General features: G+C 41.5%; 1 protein-coding gene across 4 annotated transcripts in view; it reads right to left on the reverse strand.

Annotated features, from left to right (window-relative positions):
- The window catches only part of Camsap2 (calmodulin regulated spectrin associated protein family member 2), a 78,915-nt gene that overhangs the window by 36,871 nt on the left and 16,623 nt on the right, over positions 1-25,421 (reverse strand). For all 4 annotated transcript variants that reach the window (XM_029476035.2, XM_021175974.3, XM_021175928.3 and 1 more), the window contains exons 2-3: positions 22,970-23,229; positions 224-385 (exon numbers count right to left, since the gene is read on the reverse strand). In XM_029476035.2, the coding sequence (XP_029331895.1) occupies positions 224-385; positions 22,970-23,229 (422 nt within the window). The remainder of the gene's footprint in view (positions 1-223; positions 386-22,969; positions 23,230-25,421) is intronic.

Below are 25,421 nucleotides of genomic sequence, written 5' to 3' on the forward strand. Positions count from 1 at the left end.
AACTCAATGACTCTCCCACTTCAGCCTCACAGGTGATGAGGTTACAGATCTGAGCCACCACTGTGTTCAGCTTTTATATTTTTAAAAGTAAATTATTTCAAGTAAATCGTACAACTTTAGCTTATACTTTGATTTAAGACAAAGAGCCAGGCAAGAACAATGTGCAAGCAAGGATTTCAGTTTTCTGTTCTTAGAACCATAATCCAATCAAGTACAAGCCTACCTTATTTATCCAGTACATGACAGCATCCTCAATATCATAGGGCAGATCTGTGGCTTGAAAAAAAGCTGAATACTGCTGAGCACATGCAATTACTTTTTCTATGCTGATCATCTCTACAGTGTAAGCCATCATTAGAGTATCAATCATAGCCAAATGTGCACTCTGAAAATAGAAAAACACAAACAATTTCAAGATTACACTTAGAAAATTGCTTCATTGTAACATATTAGCATTTTCTTAAAAACAACAGTAAAGCCAGACTACAGACAGGTGTTAAGATAGCACAAAGCATGCTGAGATAACCAACAGGACCAGACTCATTTGATTACTCACTGAAGATCTATGCTAAGATGCTCAGTATCTATTCAAAGCCTCTTCTCCTCTTTTCTCTTTTTAACATTATAATCAATCACTTGTGTATCACCTGCAATGAAGTTTACAAACCCCAGCATCATCTCTGAAAAACCTCATTTTCAAACCCATGTAGTATAATTTTAAAGTTCGAACTTTAAAAGGTACACCTTCAATTCAGACTACAAAGTTCCACTTCTGAATAAGCAACAACAAAAAACGTGTAACTGATTCTCTTGCTTCCAAATTCTTTCTCATCTAACTCCCTATGGCACAGGACTTCCAGTAATTCCATAGGCCTTTTTATCCTTCTTTTTTTAAATATATGAATCTGTTATATGATGGTTTTTAAAACTACAAATACTACAAAAGCATATAAATGAGGACTCTTCTGCTTCCCAGTGGTGCCTTCGGTTTGGTTTGTATTCTTAAAAAATTAAGGTTAATATATACTAGCTGAGTATAATGTTCACAATGTCTCTTATCTTTGGCTTTACAAACAGTGCTGCAGCACTGTCCTCTATGGGATAATTACTTCCAGTGGGGCTACTGGGTCCAATCCATTTAAGTTCTGGTAGGTAAGTTACACCAGTCTTACATCCCACTAAGAATGTTATCATCATATTTCTACATTTTTAATATTTACTTTCTCCATCTACATGAAACGCTAAGAAACTCTCCCACTTGTCTGACTCTATAATTATCTGATTGTTGCTGGGCATGCTTTTATGTGGTTAGCAACTATCTGCATTTCGTCTTCAAGAACGCCCATTATATCTTTTGCGTGTTTCTTCCTTTGGGACATTATCTTTTTCATTTATTTGTAAAGAGTTCATCATATACTGGGTACGACGTTGTTAACTCCAAAAAGAAATCACTTTAGTATTTTATATCAAAAGTGAAATATAAATGTCCCACAATGAGTAATTGTGGTTAGATTTGGCTACTTTACAGTATATGAAACGTATATAATAAAATTAGTAAAAAATAAAACATGCAATAATGTTCTCTATATTAATACGTCATATATATGAAATGGGAAATAAAAACCAATGAATAAAAGTACCTTATACAGCATGCAAAAACACACATTAAATCTACAGTTTATGCCAAGAGTTGGGATACTAAACACAAAGTATAATTACTTAAGTAGTTTTAAAACAGTCCAATTCCCTGATAGAAGAAACTAAGAAGAAACAGCATTTTTCATACTTTCACTTTATGAGATGGGGTAAGTTATGAATAATGTAACACAAAGTATATATATATACATATATATGTGTGTGTATATATACATACACATATATATGTATATGACAAAGAAAAGATCACATTAAAAAAAACCCTCAAGGCCAAAGGTAGAGCTTTTATGGTCTCAAGTAAAGGACACTTAGTTTGTTATCTAAACACATTAGTCAGATTGATATCAACAGTTAGCGCTGTTCCAAACCGTGCTCTGTTCAGCTCGTACTGTTTACTGCTTTCAGGAGTTTTAGTAAACTCATTTAATATAACAGCCTTTGAGTTAAGCACTACTGTAAGTATTTTACAGGGGGAAAAAACCCTATGTAATGGATCTGCAGTTACACAGCAGGCAGGCAAAGCAGGCAGAAGACAACCACACACCATTCTTGCAGACTTAATGCCAACCTATACTCCCAGTACTACAGTAGAAGCAAAGTTCCCTCCTGAGGACACTAGGTGGCAGAGTGAAATTCGGTATTTAGGAGTAAGAGCAAAAAATACTGGTTATGAAAAACAAAAACAAACTCAGGCGCCAGGCAGTGGTGGTGCACGCCTTTAATCCCAGCACTTGGGAGGCAGAGGCAGAGGCAGGCGGATTTCTGAGTTTGAGGCCAGCCTGGTCTACAGAGTGAGTTCCAGGAGAGCAAGGGCTGTCTCGAAAAACCAAAAAACCAAAAACCAAAAAACCAAAACCCAAAACCCAACAAACTCAGGCAAGCTCCACGTGCAGCTTACTAAAAGGGAAAAGGATGCTGGGCTCCACGGTCCTTGATTTTGGTGAAAGCTGAAGTATCACCCAAAGGCCAACAGCAGGCTCTGTATCTGCATTACAAGGAGTGGATTTTTATTACCTTCAACTAGTAAGAGTCTAGGCAAAAATAAGTTACACATTATGTGTGAGAAATGAAGAGCTTTGGGGCTGGAGAGACAGTCCAGTGAGTAAGAGCTGTTGGTGTGTGTGCACAAGGATCTGAATTTGAATCCACATCACCCACATAAGAAGCTAGACATGACCACACACCCAAAACCCCAGCACTGGGAGAATGGAGACAGGCGGGTCCTGTCTGGAACAGCTAGCTTGCTTCCAGTTCAGTAAAAGACCCTGTATCTAGGGAATAAGGCAGAGTGTGTCCTCTGGTTTCCAGACTTGCACTCATGAGTACAAGCACCCACATACTTATTTGTGCCACACACACGCATAACACAAATCCTTGAAAACTCAGACATGAAGAGTTCCTAAGTGTTGTAAGAAGGTCACAAACAAAGTGTCAAGGCTACATAACTAAGAGAGAAATTCCTAACATCAACACTGATCTCAATCCCATACAGTGCCTATACCTACTAAGCCCAAGCCCTTTAAAGGGGCAGAGGAGGGAACTAAGACTTCGATTATAAACAGGAAGTACTTGAGTCATTCTACTGAAATGGCACATACAGACTTTCTTTTAAAGAGTTAATCCCAATTTGTAATTAATACTTCACATATATTAAAGGTTTGCTATCATGGTTCATACTTAACCTTAAATGGTAAATGAAAAATGTTTAATGTGGCTATTCTAGATAGACATATAAAGAAACTGTGTACCAGCAGTCAAATTAATACAGCATGTAGTTTAAAAGGCAATAAGTTTAAAAAGCATCTTTTCTAAATATGACCAACGTCATCAAAAGATGATAAAATTTCTGGTCTTAAATCCTAGGTTAATTAAATGAGCTCCAACAAATCCCTAGTGCTATTGTGCTCCAATGCCCTAAGCTGCCAAATCAGGTAGTGGGAGCAGTGTAGCATAGTTTGTACATCAAAGACTAAAGGACTTGCTGAGCAAGGTGAGATGCACCGCACATCCCAGAGCACAGATGAAGAGCAGTGCAGGTTCAAAGCTAGACTGAGCTACACAGAGCCCTGTCTCAAAAAGCCCAGGGATGTCGTTCAGCGTACACTTGCTTAGTATGACCGAGGCCCTGGAGTCAATCCCAGAACTGAAAAACAAGTAATGTAGTGCATATCAAGAATAGTGCTTGTGGAGATCTGAATGAAAACGGCCCCCACTACAGGAATGGCACTATCAGGAGGTGTGATCTTGTTAGAAATGTGTCACTGGGGTAGGGCTTTGAGGCTTCAGATGCTCAAGCCAGGCTCAGAGACACTCTCTTCCTGCTGTCTGCCAACCCAGATGTAGAACTCTCAGCTCCCTCTCCAGCACCATGTCTGCCTGTGCACCACCATGCTTTTCACCATAACAATAATGGACTCTCAGAACTGTCAGGCAGCCCCAATTAAATGTTTTCCTTTATATGGGTTTCCATGGTCATGGTGTCTCTTCACAGTAATGAAACCCTAACTAAGACATTGTTAGGACATATTTTTAAAAGACATTATGCCATGACCAGCTGATTTTTTAAAAATGAGAAATACAATGGTTCAATATGTGCAGCCAATAAACAGCACACAGACAGACAGGAGCAGAAACCGCATAATCATCTCAATAGATGCAAAAGGAAGTCTTTTAACAAAATTCAACATCCCTTTAATGACAACAATAAAGCTAAGCTAGAAGGGTCACACTTCCACATAATACAGGTACGGAGGACAGAGTGACAGCCAGATCAGAACCAATGAGGAAAACCTGAAAGCTTATTATTCCCTGAAATAAGGATTGAGCAAAGAACATCCACTCCAAATCTTCTGCAGCAGGTACTGAAAGCTTAGCCAAAGCAGTGTTGTCAGTCAAAAAACAAATAAGAGGGATGGAACCAGGAGAGGAAGAGATCAAACATCCCTGTAGGAATGGTGCCTGATCCTATAGTTAAGACTTCAGAGAGTCCACCTGAGGATTCTCAGCTCTGAATAAACTCCATCGGCAATAACGAAGTCAGTGAAACAGAAGTGAGGGGAAACAATAACCTCACAAAACAACTCCCACAACCAAGATATTAAATACGTGTGGAAGACACTAGAAGGCAGAAGACCATGTGCTCAGAGGCTGGCAGAATTAACACTGTGACTAGCTTATTAGCAAAAGCTATCTTCATATGCAATGCAATCCTCTTCAAAACCTTCACAGCACTCTCCACAAGAAGAGAAAATTCTACATCTCACAGCAAAATACAAAAGACCCAGAATAATCAATGCAACCATGAGCAACGAAGAGGAACGCTGCAGGTACTCACTACCTGACTTCAAATGGCACTACAGAGGCTCAGCAGTAACACAAACCAGGCATCGGCCGGCAGAACAGCTCAGAAAGCCTAGAAGCAGACCTGCACCTGTGCAGCCACCTGATTCCTAGTAATGAGGCCGAAAGGTGAGGGACAAGCCAGCCTTGTAAACAGTGCTGCTGGTAGAGCAGATGTGCACATGTGGGAGAGGAAACTAGAGTAGCTGAAAAGACCAAGCCCCAGTGCTGACCTGAAACTAGGGGAGACACTTCAACATCTAAACCTGAGAGACACCTTTCAGAATGACTCCAAAAGCTCTGGAAATAAAAGCAGGAGTTCAAAGACATGAATGCGTCGAATTAAAAAGCTTCTGTACTTCCGTAGAGCAAAGACATAAACTGCCAGAGTGAAGAGAGGAGAGCACACAGAGCAGGAGGTCTTTGCTAGACACTCGCCTGACAGACAATTAATAGCCAGAATATAATAAGCATCTCAAAAAAGTCACACATCAAAGGAGCAAATAATTCACTCAACAAATGGGCTAATGAATCAGACACTTTTAAAACTAATAAGTATGAATAGCACATACACACATGAAAATGTGTCCAACATCTTTAGTCATTAGGAAAATGAAAATCAAGGTACAGCTATAGTTCATTTCATCCCAGGCAGGATACATAACATCAAAAATCAAGTGTAGCAAGGCCATGGAGGGGTGTGTGGAAGGAGGGAACTCATAGCACAGTGGTAAGAATGTGAACTAGTTCTAGGTACTATAAAAATTCAGTTTGGAGATATCTCAGTTACTATTCTATTGCTGTGAAGAGACACTATTACCAAGGCAACTCATAGCAGAAAGCATTAGCCCACCCTCAGTGACACCTCCTTCAACAACGTCACACCTCCAAAGTTTCCCCATAGAGTTCCACTAAATGTGGACCAAGCATTCAAGCATAAGCCTACAGGCACCATTCTCACTCAAACCGCCACAGGAGGTTCCTCAACAAATGAAAACTAAACCCCACACCACTTTGGGGTACACCAAAGAGAGTCAAGAGTCACTTTCCTCTGGAGGTGCTGTCATACCTACTCACAACAGTCACATTACACAACTGGCCTGGGGAGAACCAATGGATCAAGAAAAATGTACACACACACACACACACACATATATTTTATTCAGGCATAAAGAATGAATTGTCATTTGCAAGAAAACTGGAAACATAAAAAGTAAAAAGGGAACCATTAGGATGTAGACAGGGGAGGGTGGGGTGAGGGGATGGCTTGGGGAAGCTGATCTAAGTACATTATATGTATGTAAGAGTAGAGAATGTCATAATGAAAACCCACTGCTTTGTACAATTAATCTAAGCTAATTTTAAAAGAAAAGTGTTAGAGGTTACAGAAGGTGTCAGAATAAAAATGAACTGCAAACTCTCAGGGGGAAAAAGCCACACACTCCTGTAGAAAATTCCACAAGGACGACTGACAAATCTGTAATTGTGAGAAGTTATAATGTTACAGATCTGGAGCCAAATTATTTTGGACTGTCATTAGTTCCTTTTCTAACCAACCCGCTTCCTTTCTCTTTGTTGGAGAAAACAACCTTGTAGTTAGTTATACATGAAACTAACTCACAAGCTAACAATGTGTTTAGATAATAACTAAAACTTGCCCCCATTTTGCTATTACCTGTCTACCTACTATACATGGTAAATGCTGCGATTTATGACTTCTCTTTTGTTTTATAGCAATAAATTTCATGAAACTGTTTCCACAATAGAACATGTTAGTTATGGCAACCCGAGTCTATGTTCTTAGGCCTTAGTCACTCAGACCTTGCTTAGGATAAACACGTGTTCCTTATGTGAGATGACACTAGTTTCCTCTGACAGGATAGATGGACAGATGGATGCCAGCAGACTGTGTGAGCAGAGAGGATCTCATGCCTAACTATATGAGCGGTCACTCTCAAATAAACGTATCCTTTGAACATTAAGCTGTTTTCATTGTATGTTATGTAGGTGATTCATAAGATATTTGAATCATTTCTAAATAAGCTAAAACACTGAAACGTCAGTGGAAAAATATACTTAGGAGTGCATTTGCCAAGTATGCCTGGCTTCTTAAACTCTGCAAAGAAGACAAGCTTGGGAGCTACAAATAAAATACTATACTTCTATAGTATGTTATGTGTTCATAACCTTGGACATACAGTCCAGTGTTTAATTAAACCCAAGTGCCTCTCTATCCGGTAGGAAACCCAGGTTGTTTACATGGCCACATGGTTCCCCATAGAGAAGCTATCACTCTGAAGAGGACTGCCTTTACCTTTGGCAATGAGCCTAGGAAAACAAGCATTTATGATTTGCTGAAGTAAGTTCTTATGATTTGTGATATCTTTTTACTAGGCTTTAACTTTCAATCTTGAAGAACTTAAATGTTTTTCTTGAATTTATTTGTTTTTCAAGTCTATTTGTGTTTCATTTTGTGAGACAGGTCCTGTTAAGTATCCAAGGCTGGCCAAGTACTGAGGATGCCTCCAGAATGCCAGGATTGCAGGCTCGGGTCACCACCAAAGTCTTTTCATTATTCCTCTGATTACATGGCTGACTGCCCTGACAATTTATTACTTTAATGAGCACCCAAGACAGTTGCTGTACGAGAAGAAAGGGTTTTCTTTGGCTCACAGTTCTGAAGGCTTTGGTCTGCCACTGGCCTATGGCACTGGCAGCAAGTCATGGCAGGAGCTGTGACAGAACACCCTCACCCTCATGGCAGGAGAGTCGAGGAGGTTACTGGAGTTTTACTGTTCCCTCCCAATGACCTGAAAACTCCTCTCAACACTGTCACCTTAGGGATCACTTTTAACACACAGACCTCTTGGGGTCATTCAATGCCCAAACCATTCACAACTGTTTTTCCCAAAAATCTATAAAGCTGCTTTGATGAAAGTGCTTTAAAACTGCTAGACAATTTTCACTAACTTCCTCAGGGTTAGAGCTCTGAAATGACTTCTTTAAAGCACACATTTGTATTAACGCTCAGAACCTCATACAATGTATTTTGATCCTATTTCTCCCCACCTCCTCCCTGATGCAGCCTCACCTCCCCCAATTCCTTTGTGTCGTCCTCTTAACAATTTTCCCTTTTAATTTAATAGCATAACTCCAATGTGTGACGCGTACACTTCTAGGTGTGAATTAGGCCTTTCTGACCTAGAAGTAACTTAGATGTTTACAGGTGACCACCCATCTTATCTACAGAGACGTATGAGGTAGCATGCTCTCAAGGCACACTGCAGACCTTTCATTAGTGTGAATGTGTGAAAGATTACCTGACAATTCCTAAAGTTTGAAGGCATGGGGCTGTCAATCACAAGTGGGTGTATACTATGAAAATAACTGACTAGTCTTGTCAATTACTAGGCTTTAATCAGAATTTATTCAAACTACTCCTTTTGTTATCCACTATCTTCCCTGCTGAATGTATTTTCACAATCGAATTCAGGAAGAACTATACAAAGTACTCACCAACACTTGCTTCGCAACCAATAGCTAGAGTGAGCAACTATCCAACTCAGCCCAAGGCATCCTTTAGTCCACTACGCAACTTTAGTAACAATCTTAATGGAACAGTTTGTTCACTCTGTAGAGGTGACCTCTCACCCTCTACTTTAACTCTGGTTCCATATAGGCATGGGTACTAGAAGACAAGCTGATCCAGACTACATAGTGGCTAAATAGAAAATATCTGTGTCCCAATACTACATACTGCATCTGAATAAACTTCAGTAAGGAAGTGGGCTAAACAGATGCAACCGGGCTCACCTAGTTGCCCATACACACCGAGACTCATGACCCAAAGCTAGTAAGAAAGTTGCTTTGTTATGCTCTGTACCGGCTAGTTTTGTGTCAACTTGACACAGCTGGAGTTATCACAGAGAAAGGACCTTCAGTTGAGGAAATGCCTCCATGAGATCCAACTGTAAGGCGTTTTCTCAATTAGTGATCAAGGTGGGAGGGCCCCTTGTGGGTGGGACCATCTCTGGGCTGGTAGTCTTGGTTCTATAAGAGAGCAGGCTGAGCAAGCCAGGGGAAGCAAGCCAAGAAAGAACATCCCTCCATGGGCTCTGCATCAGCTCCTGCTTCCTGACCTGCTTGAGTTCCAGTCCTGACTTCCTTTAGTGATGAACAGCAATGTGGAAATGTAAACTGAATAAACCCTTTCCTCCCCAACTTTGCTTCTTGGTCATGATGTTTGTGCAGGAATAGAGACCCTGACTAAGACATGCTCTTACTAGTCTTTCTTTTTGTTAACATAATGTCTTAGTCAGGATTTCTATTCCTGCACAAACATCATGACCAAGAAGCAAGTTGGGGAGGAAAGGGTTTATTCGGCTTACACTTCCATGCTGCTGTTCATCACCAAAGGAAGTCAGGACTGGAACTCAGATAGGTCAGGGAGCAGGAGCTGATGCACAGGCCATGGAGGGATGTTCTTTACTGGCTTGCCCAGCCTGCTCTCTTATAGAATCCAAGACTACCAGCCCAGAGATGGTCCCACCCACAAGGGGCCCTCCCACCTTGATCACTAATTGAGAAAACGCCTTACAGTTGGATCTCATGGAGGCATTTCCTCAACTGAAGCTCCTTTCTCTGTGATAACTCCAGCTGTGTCAAGTTGACACAAAACTAGCCAGTACAATTGACCCCTTGTCAACTTGACACACAAACACATCACTAGTAAGCCTCAACTCTTACATTCTTATTCATCCCCAAGGTCTAAATAACTTTAAACGTCCCACAGTCTTTACATATTCTTAAAATTTCAATCTCTTTAAAATATCCATCTCTTTTAAAATCCAAAGTCTTTTTTCAATTAAAAGTCTCTTAACTGTGGGCTCCACTAAAATATTTTCTTCCTTCAAGAGGGAAAATATCAGGGCACAGTCACAATCAAAAGCAAAAATCAATCTCCAACCGTCCAATGTCTGGGATCCAACTCACGATCTTCTGGGCTCCTCCAAGGGCTTGGGTCACTTCTCCAGCCATGCCCTTTGTAGCACACATGTCATCCTCTAGGCTCCAGATGCCTGTACTCCACTGCTGCTGCTCTTGGTGGTCATCTCATGGTACTGGCATCTCCAAAACACTGCATGACCCCTTCAGTCCTGGGCCGTCAATTGCAACTGAGGCTGCACCTTCACCAATGGCCTTCCATGGCCTCTCACAGTGCCGAGCCTGAGCTGCTGTGTGACCCCTTCATGCCTTCAAAACCAGTACCACCTGGGTGACCCTTACACATTACCAAGTTCCACTGCAGAAGGAGTACAACCTTGCCTATCTCTGGAACACAGCCTCTTTGTGCTTTCAGAAAACACTTCCCAGAAGATGTCACCTCAACGATGCTGGTCTCTTCTTAATCACCGCTAATTTCTTAGCACCAGCTAACCAGCATCAATAGTCCCAGTAATGCAAAGTTTTTGCTTTAGTAGTTCTGGTATCTTGTTAATCACAGCTGATTCTTCAGCCCCAACTAACCAGAACTACAAAAACTTCACAATAAAAACAGCAATGGCCCTGAAGAGAGTCTTTAATTTTCCCTCTGAAATTTCACAAACCAGGCCTCCATCTTTTGCACTGTTCTCAGCATTATCTTCCAAGCTCCTACACAACATCTGACAGAGCTCTTAACAACGAATGGATCTTCAAGCCCAAAGTTCCAAAGTCCTTCCACAGTCCTCCCCAAAACATGGTCAGGTTGTCACAGGAATACCCCACTCTGCTGGTACCAATTTGTCTTAGTCAGGATTTCTATTCCTGCACAAACATCATGACCAAGAAGCAAGTTGGGGAGGAAAGGGTTTATTCGGCTTACACTTCCATGCTGCTGTTCATCACCAAAGGAAGTCAGGACTGGAACTCAGATAGGTCAGGGAGCAGGAGCTGATGCACAGGCCATGGAGGGATGTTCTTTACTGGCTTGCCCAGCCTGCTCTCTTATAGAATCCAAGACTACCAGCCCAGAGATGGTCCCACCCACAAGGGGCCTTTCCCCCTTGATCACTAATTGAGAAAATGCCTTACAGTTGGATCTCATGGAGGCATTTTCTCAACTGAAGCTCCTTTCTCTGTGATAACTCCAGCCTGTGTCAAGTTGACACAAAACTAGCCAGTACACATAAGTTCCTTTTAAACGTTTGCATCCCTATTCCCTCTCAAAACTCTGCAGAAGTAAAACCACTAAAAGCCATGCTGGCCCAGCCCTGCAGGTGATAGTGGATGTCAATGGGAAAGGAAAACCACTGGACGGAACAGTGAACACCGGGCAGACCCAATCTGTAAACTACTGCTCCTGAACCCTCCTGCTTCCTGAACATGATCGGAGGGAGTTTTGCTGCTGGTGTCTACTCAAAAATCACTTCCCCTGAATGTGAGCCATATAATAGAACAGCTCAGCACCAAGGTTCAATCAAAATTATTGATCAGTGATTCTTTCCGAGACAATCTTCACCAAAAGAAGGAAAGGTGAAAGTTGTCAGTCATAATGGTGTCATTTCTGTCAAGCCCTAATAAACAAAAACATGTGTAAGGAAATGAAGGATGAAGGAAGGAAGGAAGGGATAAGGTTGAGAGAGCTCTCTCACACATATACACACACTTCACTAGAACAACTGCCACTGAAGACCCACAAAGGGACACTGCAACCTCTCTCCTCTCTCTCTCTCACCATCTCTCTTTCTCCCTCCCTGCCACCCCCACTGAATGAATGAATGAAATCATTCACATGTGTGTGTGTGTGTGTGCATGTGTATACATGTGTGTGTGTGTGTGTGTGTATGTATGGAAGGGAGGCTAACATATCAGGACCAGACAAGGTAACATCTAAGATTGTTAATATTTGAAAAACAGTTCACATATTAACAAGATAAGTAAGGAAACCCATGTGATTATCTCAACAAAAGGAAAAACACTTGAAAAAAAAACATCTACTTATGATTCATATACACAAACTTCTTAGCAGACTGCAAAAAGAAAGGACATATTCAAAAGTCCTACAGACAGACAGTATTATTCTTTGTTGGTTTTTCTTTAGTGTACAAGTGGGGCCTAGCTGTGTGCCTGTGTGAAAAGCTGTTGTAAGTGTATATGGAAATGTAAAGAAACTGAAATAACAATTTTGACAGAGAATAACAAAGGTGAATGGTTTGCATTACAGACTGCAAGACTCTCTGGACAAACTGATACAGGATAGTTTTGTCACGCCAAAAAATAAAACATTAAAGTGTAGCACTCGGAATGACTGTCAGAGCCTAGGAGGAGTGTCGGGAGGGAAAATGGAAGAGCTCTACTGGGTACAGAGGCTCATGTGGATAAGAGGAAAACTCCATGCTCTATAATAGCACAGTGAACTGACTGACTGACTCTGAGTATCTCTAGACAGCTAGTAGAACGGGATCGTTAAATTCTCCATCCAGTTAGGACCGCAAGAACCATGAAAATGACAGACGGCTGTGGATGCATGTCTACAATTCTAGCCTTACAAAGTAGGAACAGAAAAATCCCCAGAGCAAGCAATCTATAAGGCCAGCCCAGAGACCTCTGGGTTTAACTGAGAGATCTGCCTTATTGAAGACAGTGGAAGAATGGCGATTCCTATCCACCTCAGGCCTCCACATGTAAACGCATCCTCTGGTACCCACCCACCCACACAGGTGCCCACACATTTACAGATAAGAACACACACATTACACACACATACTAAAAAAGAAGTATGTGTATGTGGGGGGAGGGGAGGGCAGGGGGAGTCAGTAAAGGGATGTTAATTTTCCTACCATAAAGGAATGACGAATGTCTGGAGCAACAGGTATGCAATTATTATGAACCTGTAATTATACATTGTGTTTATATATCGAAATGGCATGCTTATCCCACAAATATGTACAGGTACTATGTATCGATTCAGAACAATTTTTCAAATGTGAATAAACATTTAATTTCTCATCACAAAATTTCAAATAAAAAATATCTCAAAGTAATCTAAAAGTTTCTCAAGGAACATTTGTATAGGTTTACAGTCAGTTTGGTTTTATGTTTGCAACACTGACAGAAGCTTATTGCAGAGGAGTACAGTCTAAGTGAGAAATAAAATCTAAAAGTACTCTTTAGACTTAGTGTTAATCTTTTAATAATTAAGACTTTAAGGAATTAATGAAATTCCAATGAACCAATCAGATATGTTAACATGTTAACAGGAAAAACTAACCATCAAGACCACGAACCAGGGGCTCCATTAAAAGCTCCTGAGAGTAAATTGCATTTAACAAGTCACAGCTTAAGTGAAGAGCGTGTGTTTTCAAGAATATACTCAAGTGAGCTGAGCAAGCTTCTGTTTATGACAGCTTACACACAGCAGCTCAGGAGTATCCAGCACTGCTCAGCTAACTGCTGCTACCTGGGCCCTCAGCGGAAAATGGCACCCACGTTCTCTCCCTGCACAAGATGGCATGCCTACTGCATTGCAACCAGTTATGTATGTTGTATTTCTAAATGTCTGGTTTTTATAGTTTTCCAAATTTGTAAGTTTTCCTAGAATACTTGCTTCTAAGCCAAAAATTGTGTCTCAAACTTCAAAATCTAAAACAAGTTCCAAAGGTACACTAAACTGTATTTTATTATCTCAAAATAAGCACCCGAGAACGCTGCTGTGAACCTGCAGAAACTCTGAGGGGAAGCTTGCCTGATAATCTTTTCCAGGTGGCTGTGTGGCATCAGCTTTATCAGAAGACAAGATGGAGTGACACTGTGACGTCACTGTGGCTGTCCCCTAAAAGCCTAGCAAGTAGAGAGGCTTGTCTCCCACGAGCTTTGTGTGAAAAGGAGGACTGAAGGATCACTATACACTGATTTCAGAAGCTACAGAGACAAACAGCAATAGGGAGCTGTTGAGGTCTGAATGAAAATGGCCCAACAGGTGCACAGGGAGTGGCATTAAAGGATTAAAAAATGTGGCCTTGTTGGAGTAGGTGTGGCCTTCTTAGAGGAAGTGTGTCACTAGGGGTAGGCTTTGAGGTTTTAAAAGCCCAGGCCATGCCCAGCATCTTGCTCTCAGTGCTGCCTGCCAATGCAGATGTAGAACTCTCAGCTCCTTGTCCAGCACCACGTCTTCACACTACCATGCTTTCTGCCATGACAGTAACTGTCTAAACTATGAACTTGTAAGCCAGCCCCAATTAAATGTTTTCTTTTATAAGAGTTGCTGTGGTCATAGCATCTCTTCACAAGAACAGAAACCCTAACAAAGACAGGGGCTCTAATCCTTTACCTCAGCAAACCAGAAACCTTTGAGCTCTGAGCCCAAGCCTAACAGAGCACAGCAAGTCTGCATCCTTTTGTTTGTTTGTTGGAAAAGTGACATGATCTTGCCAAATGTATTTAATTCTTAAAAACTCACTAATATATCAAATGTTTGCTGATTTTGCATCTCCTTGGCTAGGCACTAAGAACATGGTGATAATCAGGACCCACAGCCCTGTCTTCACAGAAGGGAGTCTACGTAACAGCAGTCCAGGGTCACTCAGCGGGGTGGGACGGCTGCGGACCTCTGGGTTTTCTTGAGGACTTTACTTTAGCTTCATTCTATAGGAATAAGATGAAATCTACTAGGGAGCTTACCTTTTTTTTAAACAATTTTTTAAGTTAAAAAAAGAGGGCATACAGAACTCTCCTGGCCTATGGGAAACACATATGCATATGGTGCAGATGTACAAGCAGGAGAAACACCCACATACATAAAATAACAAAATAGCAATTTTTAAGAGTGAAAAGCTGGGCACAGTCATAAGGATCTGTAATCCCAGCTCAAGGGGAACAGAGGCAGGCCAAGTTCTGGGTACCTGCTTGCCAGCCAGCGGCTCTATAACTCCACCTCCAAAGAGAAAGGACATCATGAGACTGACTTCTGACTTCCACATGAGGCCAAAGAAGTCACAGACACGGACAGACACAGACAGACACACAGACTCACATGGGGAAAGGGGCTAAGAGTAAACAATATCTCATCCTAGAGTCCAAAATAGTAAAACTAAGGGGCTCTTTGCCCCCTAACTTCTAATTTTTAAATACCAATTAACTAATCAAAGGTGACATACTGGCTGTTTTTTTCCCTAGTCCTGTCTCTTTTTCTAACTTCTCTTTTTTATTTCCCAACTCTGAGAAATAAAAAATTCAGCTCCATCCCACAGACCTTAAGAAAGCCTTCTTGTAGAGGCCGAATATAGTAAATCTCCCACTAGCCTAGACCCTAAGCACACTCCTTAGTAATGCAGAAAACAAGCCCTGCCCCAAAGCAGTTCTCCAGCTCCTGTAGTTCAGGCCCCAGCAATTTCAAACTCCCAAGTGACATTTGTTCCACTGTACCAGCAAAGTGACTTTCTGAAACACAAACTGATTATACACTCTGTGGGGTTAAACCTCTATTCTGTGTGATTCTTCCTCACTTCCAGAACGTCACATTTCTCACGGCCAGGTGCTGTGTCCATCGATCCTGAAGTATAACTTCCTGCCATCTCCCAGTATGGACGTGATGCTAAAGCTACAACTCAGCACTGCCTTATATTCCCACATACATTATCAACATCACACCCTTCATTTCCCTATCTAGTAAACTCCTTCGCACATTTCAAAACTTGTAAGGCTGGCAAGATGGTTCAGTAGGTCAAGGGCTTGCCATACAAACCTGACTACCTGGTAGATTTCCTTCTACATAAAGGTAGAAGGAGAAAAACAACACTACAGCCTGTCCTCTGACCTCCACAACTATTCAATCTCATGTCCTTTTCTCCCCATCTCCATCATACACACGCACACAAGCACACATGTGTGTGTGCACACAAACATACACACACACACTCACGTACACAAACAATAAAAAACAATAACTTGGCCCAAGAGGAGGACTGGGTTTATTGCCTCTACATCCTTAAAACATACAGTGAGCACATTATCTATTGCAGTATCTCTCCAGCCCCAATAACATAATTTTTTTTAAAAAAACAAAGGCATATATAATATGCTACCCAGAAAAAAAGGAGAATTTAAATTAGGTGTACAATAAGCAGAAACCAGAAGAGTGAGATCTAGCATAAAGGGAGAGGACTCTGTTTAAAAACAGCTACCAGAGGCTAGAGAGGCGGCTCTGTGTTAAGAGCACCAACTCTGCTCTTGCAGCCGCCCTGAGTTTGGTTCCTAGCACTTACACATGCGGCCTCCATAGCTACTGCAACCACAAAGTGCATATACACACAAGCACACACTCATACACAGAAAAATGAAAATCATAAACAAACAAAAAAGTTTAAAAATAAAATTAGAGCCGAGTTCTGTTCATACATCTGAAATGCATTTTGATAAAACCTTGATAAGAAGCTATGGCCTCCTCCTCACTTCACTACTACTGTAATACTAGTAGGTGCAGCAGTGAGACCTTCGTCTCTTGTCACCACAGTCCTGTCCTTGTGATCTGTTATGACATTCTCAAAGCCTGTCTCTTTCTCAGGAGAACACGATTGTTAAGAGCCGCACGTTACATGAGCACAGGTGTGTGAAGTATAAGCATAATGCATGGTACATAGCAAACAAATGAACAAACAAACAGAAAGAGCTACCAAGGAGTTTGGGAAGAAAACAGAAAAGCAGATGCAGGAATATCAGAAAGACCTAAGACACACACACACACACACACACACACACACACACACACACACACGGGGTGGGTGGGGGTGGGGGGGGGAAAGGAATATAAAGACAACTATGATAATTTATTCCATGATCTTGTCACTTTCAACTCCCGTCTCTTCAATCTAACTGTGTACTGTATGTATGACCCATATGTGGTCACACTTTAAGTTGTCATAAACAAGATACTTCCGTCAATTCAGTCACCATGTTCACCCATCTTCTTACTTAACCTATCCTATGCTGCTTTTCCTGGGACCAACAGAGATGATTCTATTGACCTTGTGGTTCCCAGGGTCTACTGCTTAGACACAGAGTTCTGAGCACACATTTCCTGCCAACTGACTGGGTGATTTGCCCCAGTGTTTTCCTAAGTTTTTTAAGCTCATTATTCAAATGAAGATGATCTCTCAGTGGTCAGTGCTTGATTTTTAAAAAACATGATTTTTAAAAAGCCCACTTCTTTATGTATGGAGATAACCTTTTGGAGGGTAAGATATTTCCACGGTCTTTCTGTGTTCTAGCTACAAACTCACTGACCCTGCCTTGAGGATGTAATATAATAAAACAGTGTGCAAGAGTGCTAAATAGTGGTTTACACCTATAATTCCAGAATTCAAAAAGTTTGAGGCAGGAGGATTGCTCTGAGATCATTAAAGATCATTAAAGATCATTTAAGATAATTTTTGACCAGCTTGGGCTAGGTAGCAAGACTCTGCCCGCCCGCCCTCCCACTAAAAACATTTTAAGTAAATATTATCAAGTAAATAAATAAAGCTTTCCTTATAAGAGTTTTAGCATTTCAGAAGACAACATTTTTATAAAGATTAATTTTTTTCTATGTGTATGAGTACACTGTTGCTGTCTTCAGACACACCAGAAGGTGGCACTGGATCCCATTACAAATGGTTATGTGGTTGATGGGACTGGTTGACTCAGAACCAGTCAGTGCTCTTAACCGCTGAGCCATCTCTCCAGCCCCCCAGAAGAGAGCATTTGATGCCTTACTTATCAATGACAGATCATCCCATTTTAATTACCACTAAGTAAACAGAAAAAGCTACTTCTCCTTTCCATTATTACTCATTTTTATACTCATCAATATAAGATCTAGGGGCTGGGAATGTAGCTCAGATGGGAGAATGCTTGCCTAACATTCAGGAAGACCCTGATTTGATGCCCACCACTGACAAGCCAGGTGAGGTGGTTGTTATCTGTGATCCAGCACCAGGGAGCTGTATGCAGAAGGATCAGAAGTTTGTGGGTACTCTAGAAAACATGAGGTTGAGTCTTTGAAATATAATAAAATGAAAAACAGGGAAAATAAATTAAATACCTTGATTTATATAATAATGTTTGTTCCTAAACAAAATCTGATTAAACAACAAACATTGTTATAGAAGTCCTATTTAAAAATTGACCTCATTCCATTATATACATATGTACATTTATTTAGAGTTTTATGGATGTCATTTTTTAAAATTTATTTTATGTATATAAAATACAGTACACTGTAGCTCTCTTTCAGACATACCAGAAGAGGGCACTGGATCCCATTACAGATAGTTGTGAGCCACCATGTGGTTGCTGGGAGCTGAACTCAGACCTCTGGAAAAGCAGTTAGTGCTCTTAACCACTGAGCCATCTCTCCAGTCCCATCAAATTTTTCCCTACATATATGCACAAATATGGCTGGAAATTAAGAAATTAATTCACAACCGAGAGTTTGATCCCTCACAGTCTCTAGTCTAGATGATACCTGGGTACATGTAATTCTAAAAACTGGCTAGGTGTGGTGGCACAAGTCTTTAATTCCAGTATTCAGAGGCTGAGACAGGTGGATCTCTGTGAGTTCAAGACCAGCCTGGTCTACACAGTGAATTCTAGGACAGCCAGGGCTATGTAGAGATCCCATCTCAAACAAACAAAAACAAAAATAAAAGTAAAAAACTACAAGTGTGCAAATGTGCTTTAGAAAACAGCAGCTCTGTCCAGATTCTAACTGGCAGATTTACCGCAGAGCAGGGCACGCTTAGGTAAGACACTCAGCACTGATGAGCCCTCGCTGGTGGTACGGCTGCAACATAAAACTCTGGAGCTCTCTCACCCCATCTTAACCCCATTTCCCAGAAGAAACTAAGGTTAACATCTGATGAATATTTTCACACTAGATACAACTGCAGGGAGGCTGATGCAGTCTAGTGTGAGGCTCTAACAACCAACAGTTAGAAGGAAGAGCCAAAACCAGGGAAGAATAATCATTTAGTTCTTCAACTTTTATATTGTCTTAGACTTTAGTAACAACAACAACAACAACAACAACAATAATAATAATAAAGAATGAAGGGGCTGGAGAGGTGGCTGTCTGTCAGGAGCACTGGCTACTCTACAGAGCACCATGGCCCCAAGCACCTGCATGGCTGGCCTCCCTTAGCCTAGGCATCTGTAACTCCAATCTCAGGAAACCCAGTGCCTACTTCTGGCCTCTATAGGCACCAGGCATGAACATGATGAACACATATACATGTGGGCAAAACACTCGTATACAAAATATAAAGTCTTTTTTAAAAAAAGAATCAGAAAGAGCTCTATCTCTTAAAAAGTCAAGATAATACTTCTGCTACTATTATCTTCCCCGGCCCCCAAAGCTATGAGGCAGCACACAGAAATAAAAGATACTCAAACCCACTCAGCTTATTCAGAATTGCAAAGCTGTAGAATCCGGTATCAATACATGCAAGCTGAGTCAAAGCACTATTTAGACAATACCTCTTAAAAGCAAGGCAAAGAACAACTGGTAATTTTTTTGTTTTGTTTTGTTTTGTTTTTTTCAGACAGGGTTTCTCTGTATAGCCCTGGCTGTCCTGGAACTCACTCTGTAGACCAGGCTGGCCTCGAACTCAGAAATCCGCCTGCCTCTGCCTCCCGAGTGCTGGGATAAAAGGCATGCACCACCACACCTGGCCCCGCAACTGGTATTTTAAATAACTCCTATTTCACATTTAAAAAGGTTTTAAACAAAATTCTACTAGTGAAACGTTCTCATATAGGCTTTTAAAAGAGTAGTGTAATATTACAATAGCAATGAAAATAAAAGTTACAATTGAAAAATCTTTAATTCTGACAAAAACTTGAAGTATATGATTAAAATACTGGTCAGTAAATATGACACTGCAAAGGGTTAAGGTGATATAGTCTAATCTCAAGTTTTAACAAACTACAAGTCAGAGCCAGAAAAACAGGGAAAACTATGTTATTTAAATTAGTCTTTAAATATTAAACATTCAAAGTTATCAGCAGGCTTTACGGGATGAAAGAAACCTAAGTAATGCAATTGGCTACCCACCAAACTCCTTATCTGTAACTTAGTCTCCAAGTGCCTTCCTAGTATATCTTCACACATACCAACCACACTAGGAAGACTGTGCAAAGTGTGGTCCGTCTGCCTCCTTATTAAGGGGGACTGAGACAGTGAGCGGTGCTAAGAACATGGGGTTACCCAGCCATACCTACCCGCGTCCTAACCAAGTGCTGCTTCAGACTCTGCCGTGTGCTCCTAACTACCTATGCAACCTTGAAACTCCCAACTATAAGTGGCTGTTGCTGCCATCTGAATCCAACAAAGACAGTAAACCCTGAAGAGCTAAATGTGGCATATTCACAAGCAGAATTTAATTATCCCTAGAGCTAGTGAATGCTTTACACATGACATGCATACACGTGTGTGCATATGTCCACATGTCAGGGTAACCATGTGAGTCTGACACCATCAGTGAGAACTGAAAATCTCTTACATGAGAGAAGATCAATATGCTCAGTCTACCTTATTTATTATACACTGAATGCCGTTACCCTTGAGAAGTTGTTCTCAGTTCCTTAGAGGATTAAAGTGAGGGTTTTAAAGAGAGATAATAGCAGAAAGAGTGAGTGCAAAATCATTTCCAGATAGTACCAGCCTTGGTGACTGTGTTTCCTCTTCCTGAGTCTTAAAATACACCCTTCTAAATACATGTCCTTCAGCCCAAGACTCCTATTCTCATGAAAAATAATTTATACAACACGGCTTTCTTCCTTTTATCATTGTGTATGTGTGGGTGTGTCCCCTTGTGTGCACACAGAGGCCACAGGATGGGTTGGGGCTCGGCTCCATCACTCTCACTCCTCCACACAGCCTTGCCCTGAGGTGGGAGCACGGCTGGGGCAGTAGGCCCAGAGCTGTGCTGGGCCCACACCCCAGGCTGTTAGGTTACAGGTTACATGATCGCACCTGGCTTGTTTGATGTCGGTGCTGCGGATTTGAACTCTTACCCACTGAGCCATTTCACAAGGCCTGCTTTTTAGTAACATTCTTGATGATACATGTATTTTGGAAAATGTACTTAGATTTAATAAATGTATTTAGATTTATGTCTTCAAATTATCTATGACTCCCTGCATACTTATCCCAGACCCACTTAGAAACCTTCTATATGTATGTTGTACAAGAAATGAGTTAATGGTTGTTAAATAAGCTAAAATATCTAATGTGCAAGAGTTTTGCCATGACTGAAACACATAAATGCTTCTATTTGTCATTTTTTCCAATTTTTCCATTACAGTTTTTTTAATTTGCACTGGTGCATACCACGTATATGTCTGTGTGAGGGTGTGAGATCCCCCGGAACTAGAGCCGCAGAAAGTTGTGAGCTGCTATGTTGGGGCTAAGGACCAAACCTGGGTCCTCTTGGATTTGGCTCCAGCCAGTGCTCTTATCCGCTGAGCCATCTCTCTAGCCCCATTACACATTTAAATATTATTTTCATGTGTGCATATGTATATATGCATAGGTGTACACACGTGGAAGCCAAAGTAGGATGTTAGGCATCCACATCTAACACCCTCCCTCCTCTGAGGCAGGGTGTCTCACTTAGCTCTGTTTTGGCTAGGCTATTAACCCAGCAAGCACCAGCAACCCTCCTGACTGTCCCCGCAATGACAGTCACAGACCTGCAGAGGACAATGCCTGGCCTTTAACATGGCTGCTGGGATCCAAACTCTGCTTCTCATGCTTGCTCAGAGCAAGCACTCGCACAGAGCAAGCACTCGCACAGAGCAAGCACTCGCACAGAGCAAGCCTCGCACACAGCAAGCACTCGCACAGAGCAAGCCTCACACAGAGCAAGCCCTCGCACAGAGCAAGCCCTCGCACAGAGCAAGCACTCGCACACAGCAAGCACTCGCACACAGCAAGCACTCGCACAGAGCAAGCCTCCGCACAGAGCAAGCACCCACACAGAGCAAGCACCCGCACAGAGCAAGCACCCGCACAGAGCAAGCACCCGCACAGAGCAAGCACCCGCACAGAGCAAGCACCCGCACAGAGCAAGCACCCGCACAGAGCAAGCACCCGCACAGAGCAAGCACCCGCACAGAGCAAGCACCCGCACAGAGCAAGCACCCGCACAGAGCAAGCACCCGCACAGAGCAAGCACCCGCACAGAGCAAGCACCCGCACAGAGCAAGCACTCGCACAGAGCAAGCACTCGCACAGAGCAAGCACTCGCACAGAGCAAGCACTCGCACAGAGCAAGCCCTCGCACAGAGCAAGCCCTCGCACAGAGCAAGCCCTCGCACAGAGCAAGCACTCGCACAGAGCAAGCACTCGCACAGAGCAAGCACTCGCACAGAGCAAGCACTCGCACAGAGCAAGCACTCGCACAGAGCAAGCACTCGCACAGAGCAAGCACTCACACAGAGCAAGCACTCACACAGAGCAAGCACTCACACAGAGCAAGCACTCACATGTGTGGGCTATTTTCTCCAGCACCTTACATGTTAGTTTTATGTTGCTCTGGGAATGAAACCCAGGCAAGGCCTTTAAGTGCCAGGCAAACATTCTAATATTTAGCTATAGCCCCTCACCAATACAGAAAAATTTAGAAATCCAAATTCTTGCCTTACAAAAATAGTCAAGGATACATTTTCCACTTCTTATAGCTAATCTCTAAGACTGGAAATTTTTAAATAAAGTAAAATTATTTCATAATAGTTTGAATTTATATAATTGTTTCTTCTAGGTATTAGATGGAAACAAATATTCCAAAATGGTTTGTCAAAATCTTCCTTTACTTAGAAATAAATGATGACTTTTAAACTCTAGGTGTAGATGCAGATGCCATAAAGTATTTCAAACATTACTTCCTTCTATTTTATAGTACAATTCACTAATGTATGCATTTCAAGTCATAATAACCTCAGGTATGCAAAGCCTTACCATCTGTATGGGCTTCTTGTGGAGGTCTCTTTCAGTTACCAGTTTCTCCTGGTCAGTGACATACAAGCCTTTCTGTGCTAATGCCTGGATCACAGCATCATGGCCCAGGAGGGGCTTTGCAGCATCGCTCTTGAGGATGAGACTTCCAGCTCGACAGTACAGCTCGGCTGACAGAAGCAGGTTAACGACAGGGGGTTTGATGTGCTCCTGGTCATACTGGTCTGTGTAAAATGGTTCGCCAAGCTCCTCGGGCACATTTTCTATAAAGGTTAAGAAAACAATTTTTCATATTTTTGTAAAATTTCTATCTAAAAAACCCCATATCATTTAAAATATTACTACAGACCTTGAGATTCTTTCTAAAAATATCAATATTCCTTTAACAGGCAAGATGATAGTTTTGTTTGTCTATTTTTCTACCTAGGTTTAAGATATAAAAGGAAAGATATAAATTTCCTTTATAGAAGATATGGCTGTGAGGTATACAACAGGAAAAGCGAACAAGGAGAAAGTCTTCAGAGTGTGGTGACCCATGAAGGTGTGCCCCCCCAATTCAGTGTCTCAAGTAGGCTCTTAAACCTGCCAGTGACTAGCTACAGTCAGTCAGTCAGTCAGGAAATGCACCTGCTCCATCTATAAAGACCGCTTGCTGCCGATATCATCTGACAGGAGAAATCCTTTGCCCAAAGCTTTACAGCTACTGCATGAAAGAACTGAGACTGCCTAATTAATCTGGTCCTTCTTCCTTAAGGCCCCAGCCCCTGCAACCAACCAGTCTTTGTCCCTTTTTGCTGAGACTACTGAAGTTACTGAGGGGAACTGTTAATAATACTAATAGTTAATTTTAATCTAATAATAGTTACAACTATTATTTAGATAAGATCTTCTGTTTAAAACCTTTCAATCAATACTGATGACTATAAAAATCATAGATTGATGGAACATTACTTTACATGGATAAGGAAATAAATTTGAAGCCCGTAGTGAGTACACAGAAGACATCATATTGCTAAAAACAATCAGAAAGTACCCAGGCATACAGCAGAGATCAAGGTAAAAATCAGAGATGATGAAATCGAGGTTATACGTAAGTGTAGTGGCTTGATTGAGAATGCCCTCCATAGATTCTGACCCCTTGGTCCCAGCTGGTGGCATGTTTAAAAGGTACAGCCTTGTTGAAGGAAGTATGCCACTGGGACAGGCTTTAAGAGAAAAAGGCCTCCCTACATCCAGTTTGTTCTCTGCTTTGTGCTGGGGATTCAAGACTTGAGTGCTCAGCTTCCTGTCCCTACTGCCAGGCCTGCCTCTTGCTGCCGTGCCTCCTTGCTGTGATAAACTCTTACCCATCTGGAAGCATACCATGTTTTACTGCAGCAACAGAAAAGTAACTGGTGGTGTGAGTAGGAATGGGCCCTGTGTCTGAATGCTAGGCCACAGGGAGTGACACTATTAGGAGGTGTCCTTGTTGAAGTAGAAGTTGCTTTGTTGAAGAAAGTGTGTCACTGTGGAGGTGGGTGAGGTCTCTATGTTCAGGCAGCACCCAGTGTGTAATACAGTCTCTGCTGATGATGATCAAGACATAAACCTCAGCTCCTCCAGCACCGTGCCTGCCTGAACACTGCCACACTTCCTGCCATGATGATAAAGGACTGAACCTCTGAAACTGTAAGCCAGACCCAATTAAATATTTCCCTTTATAAGAGTTGCCATGGTCATGTTGTCTCTTCACAGCAATAAAACCTAAACTAAGACAGTAACCAATACAGAAAGCATGGTAATAGTATTATAGAAAACTGAGACTCAGAAGCCGCACTAATTCTGGAACGAAGGGTAAGCTCAGTTTTAGACATGTTAAGTTTGAAACAACAGCAAAAATATCCAAATAGAAATACCCAGCGAGCAGCAGAAAATATAGGACTCAGAAAGAGGTCAGAGCAAATCTATAAATTTGAGATTTTGGAGACATCTAAAAATATCATTCACGTTTAATAACTGAAAGCACCTCCTTCCTAGCTGCATTGTTCACCCAATAGTGAGGCAAATTTAAATTCAACATAAGCCTCAGTATTGTAAACTTCAGACTTCAGTGGTGGTACTATATTTTAGTATCAGAGTACCTAAACATAAGCTACTAACATAGCAGAAAAACTATTAAAGAAAAACTATTATAAAAAAAAAGAAAAAAAGAAAAACATACTAAAACAATTGTTATGAAATATATGAATGGATATTTTATTTCCTATAATAGCAGTAAAAATTACTAACATAGGTAATCTTGACATCTAAACACTGGCCAATGCAAAAACAAACAAACAAACAAGAGTGAGTGACCAGGATTGCAAGCTTATCTGCCTTACAATCTTAGGGTTCTGTGCTGTGATAGAAGGCTCAAAGGCAGTTTGGGGAGGAAAGGGTTTATTTCAGTCTTCAGTTCTATACTACTGATCATCAT

The sequence above is a fragment of the Mus caroli genome, unplaced genomic scaffold, assembly GCF_978045245.1.
Source record: "Mus caroli unplaced genomic scaffold, Mus_caroli_1 scaffold_1, whole genome shotgun sequence".
NCBI lineage: Eukaryota > Metazoa > Chordata > Mammalia > Rodentia > Muridae > Mus > Mus caroli.